Genomic DNA, 3,660 nt, shown 5'->3' with positions numbered 1-3,660 from the left:
CTGAGCTACACCCCAGCCCTTTCCGAGACAGGGCTTCTCTTAAACTGCCCAGGCTGGCCTCAAACATTCCTGCCTCAGCCCCCTGAGTAGCTGGGACTACAAGTGTGAGCCATCCTACCTCAACAAGGGGTCAACTCCTAACAGAAAAGAGGCAGTAGGAACACGGTATTTTAAGTAAGGGTGCTCAGGCTAAGGCCAGTTTCTCTCGTCAACAAGTATTTATTGAGTGTCTACTGTGTGCCGGTGTTCTACAAGCTGGAGGTTTCAGCCCACACCATCGAGGTCTTCACACCTAGCCAGGACGGCTTCCTGAGTGTCAGGGCTACTTCTCCAGTCTGTTCCTATCTATTAGCTCCTCCGGTTTCTTCCCCTCCTCCTCCCCCCACTGCCTCCCACACCCTTGCCTCTGCTTCAGCAGCAGACCTCCCTTTGGTCTCCTGGGCCTCCACCCTCCCTGAATCCCATCATTCCAGTTCCGCTGGGGGCTCCTCCTTGAGGGGCCGTGCCCGACCATCCCCTATCCCAAAGGGCCTCAGGACCAGGTGCCCACGCTGGTGCTTGATACGGGCAGAGCTGTCACCAAAGCCCTTGCCACACTCTGCACACTTGTACGGCTTCTCCCCAGTGTGTGTGCGCCTATGTTTGACCAGATCTGAGCTCCGGGGGAACTCCTTCCCACAGAAGCCACACACGCGGGGCTGGCTGGGTCCAGAGGGCTGGGCGTGGGCTACGGGTCGAGGGGCCATGGATGCTGGGCCAGGAGGGTTGTGCGGCCGCAGGAGAGTAGATGGCGCTGGTGGCCGAGCACGCTCACCACGGTGGGTGCGCAGGTGCTTGACGCGAGCTGAGCTGTCGGCAAAGCCCTTTCCGCACTCGGGGCAGAGGTAGGGCTTCTCCCCCGTGTGCACCCGCAGGTGTTTCACCAGGTCAGAGCTTCGGCGGAAGGCCTTGCCACACTCGGGGCACTTGTGGGGCTTGTCACCCGCAGTCAGCGGCGGGGGGGGCTCGCCGGCCTGCGGGCCCCCAGGTTCCAGCTCCAAGCCAGGTAAGCCGAAAGGCCCATCACCCGAGCGTGAAGGACTTCGGGGAGTCAGTGGGGGGCTGGTGGCAAGAGGAGGCGGAGGGGGGCTGGGGATTAGGGGGGCCGCGGGGTGGCTGGGGAAGCTGAAGGCCTGGCGCTGCACGTGCGTGAGCCGGTGGCGGAGAAGAGTGGAGCTGAGGCTGAAGGTGCGGTCACACTCCGGGCAGGCGTGCGGCCGCTCGCCGCTGTGCGTGCGCAGGTGCTTGACCCTGGCGGAGCTGTCGGCAAAGCCCTTGCCGCACTCGGGGCACAGGTAGGGCTTCTCCCCCGTGTGCACCCGCAGGTGTTTCACCAGGTCAGAGCCCCGGGCGAACTCCTTTCCACACACATCGCAGCCGAAGGGTTTGGGCCCTAGGTGACTGCGCTGGTGGCTCAGGAGGCTACAGCTGAGGACAAACCTTTTGCCACAATCAGGGCAGACATATGGCTTGTCCGGAGCCTTGGGTCCCTGCGCAGCTGCATTGGCTGCCCGAGACGGCTGCCTTCGGGGCACCACTGGCCGGGGGGGCTGCTCCCCTCGGTGTGTCCGCTGGTGCTTTATCCGGGCAGAGCTGTCACCAAAGCCCTTGCCACAGATGCCACATTTGTAGGGCTTCTCGCCGGTGTGTGTCCGCTGGTGCTTCACCAGGTCAGAGCTCTGCCGGAAGCTCTTGCCGCACTCGCCGCAGATAGTGGGGCGTTCACCAGCAGGGACCCGGGGCCGAGCAATCTTTGGGGGGCCCTGGGCTGGCGGCCGGGCTCTGTAGGGCTTCTCACCGCTGTGAGTTCGCTGGTGTTTGATGCGGGCTGAGCTATCCCCAAAGCCCTTGCCACAAACCCCGCACTTGTAGGGCTTCTCCCCGGTGTGAGTCCGCTGGTGCTTCACCAGGTCTGACATCTGCCTGAAACTCTTGCCGCACTCGCCACATACTGCAGTCCGGTCAGCACCGGCCTGGCCCCAGCGTGGTTCCCCGAGCACCCGGGGGCCTCGATCCCGAGGCTGGGGCTTCGCCAGCCCTGCTCTCTGGACCCATAAGTCATCCCAGATCTGGATGCCTTCAGGTTTGAGAGAATCGTTTTTTACGTCGTGACCTGGGGCCAGATCTTGCTCTTCCTTGAACCCCAATTCATCTGCATCCTGTGGGGCGTGGTCAAATTCATTTGGCTGAACAATCTCCACATTCTCACTTCCCAGACCTGGAGAAAGAAAATGGGATTGGAGACCTCAGCCTTTGGCTCGGCCTTCATCATGTTCTTTTGGTGTATATTTGTTTGTTAGTTTTTTTGAGACAGGATCTTGCTGTGTAGTTCAGGCTGGCCTTAAACTCATTACGTACGCCAGGCTGGCCTCAAACTTGTGGCAATCCTCCTGCCTCAGCCTCCTGAGTGCTGGCATTACAGGCGTGCGCCACCATGCCTGGCACCTTTTGGTGCATATTTGATGCTACAGATCAAACCAAGGACCTAGGACACTCTGGCAAGTGCTCTACCACTGGGCTACAACCCCAGCCCTCCCTCCCAACCCCGGCCTGCCTCAGTCTCTATCTGCGATAATAACCTCCTCTGGGAGACTTCTTTGCAAACATGTGACCTTAAGGATCCCTCATTCTCTGAATTTCTGGAGCACTTACTGTGAGTACCTCTCAATAGTAATAATAACTTCATTTTACTATGTCCTTAATATATCCCAACCACTGAACTAAGCAATACTGAATCCTTACAATAATTGTAGGAAATAACATTATTACTATCCACATTTTATAATCATGGAGATGTAGAGAATTTAGGTCACTTGCTCAAAGTTCTAATAGTAGGGCTGGGGATATAGCTCAGTGGTACAAGCACCTGCCTGGCAAAGCACAAAGTCCTGAGTTCGATTCCTGGTACCCACAAAACCAAACCAAACCAAACAAAACAAAAAAACCCCAAGAGTTCTAAGTTCTAATAGAAAGTAGCAAAGTCAAAATTTTTTTCTTTTGCTACCAGGAATTGAACTCATTACCTCGAACTTGCCAGGCAGGTGCTGTGTTGCTATATCCCCCCCACCCCAAAACCAGGTCAATCTGATACCCAAACCTATGTTAACCCTTCATTATATGGTCTGCATTGGAAAACCTAGTATTTGTTCTTGTTATCGTATCTTGTTATACTAGCCTATTCTGTATTTATTTCAGTCATCCTGTGTGTATCTATATGTACTCACATCTATCCCTCAAGGTATCTAGAGATAGAAGAGATATGATAAAGTATCAATAATTGCAATTGTGGATTCAGAACAACTGTGTTTCCGGGCATGGTGGCACAGGCCTGTAATCACAGCACTCGGGAGGCTGAGGCAGGAGGATCACTGTGAGTTCAAGACCAGCCTGGGCTACAAAGTGAGCTCAAGGCCAGCCTGAATTGCATAGCGAGGCCCTGTCTCAAAAACAAAAACAAAACAGAACAACTGCATTGTATCATGAGATAGACATGAGACAGAAACAGACATGCGCAGCAAAGGGAAAACCATGAGAGGAATAAAAGATAAAGATGGAAAAGGATACTGCAACTAGTTTAAGCACTCAAACTTTGGACTGAATAGCAGGCTAAGTAAAATGGGG

General features: G+C 55.1%; 1 protein-coding gene across 1 annotated transcript in view; it reads right to left on the bottom strand.

The window, feature by feature from the left end:
- Positions 1 to 203: 203 nt before the first annotated feature.
- Positions 204 to 3,660, bottom strand: part of Znf48 (zinc finger protein 48) — a 17,070-nt gene continuing 13,613 nt past the window's right edge. Inside the window, exon 2 of the mRNA XM_005405252.2 lies at positions 204 to 2,257. Within this exon, the coding sequence (XP_005405309.1) occupies positions 465 to 2,257 (1,793 nt within the window). The 3' untranslated portion in view covers positions 204 to 464. The remainder of the gene's footprint in view (positions 2,258 to 3,660) is intronic.

This window comes from Chinchilla lanigera, unplaced genomic scaffold (assembly GCF_000276665.1).
Source record: "Chinchilla lanigera isolate Chin_1 unplaced genomic scaffold, ChiLan1.0 scaffold00092, whole genome shotgun sequence".
NCBI lineage: Eukaryota > Metazoa > Chordata > Mammalia > Rodentia > Chinchillidae > Chinchilla > Chinchilla lanigera.
This window is presented reverse-complemented; position numbering and strand designations above follow the sequence as displayed.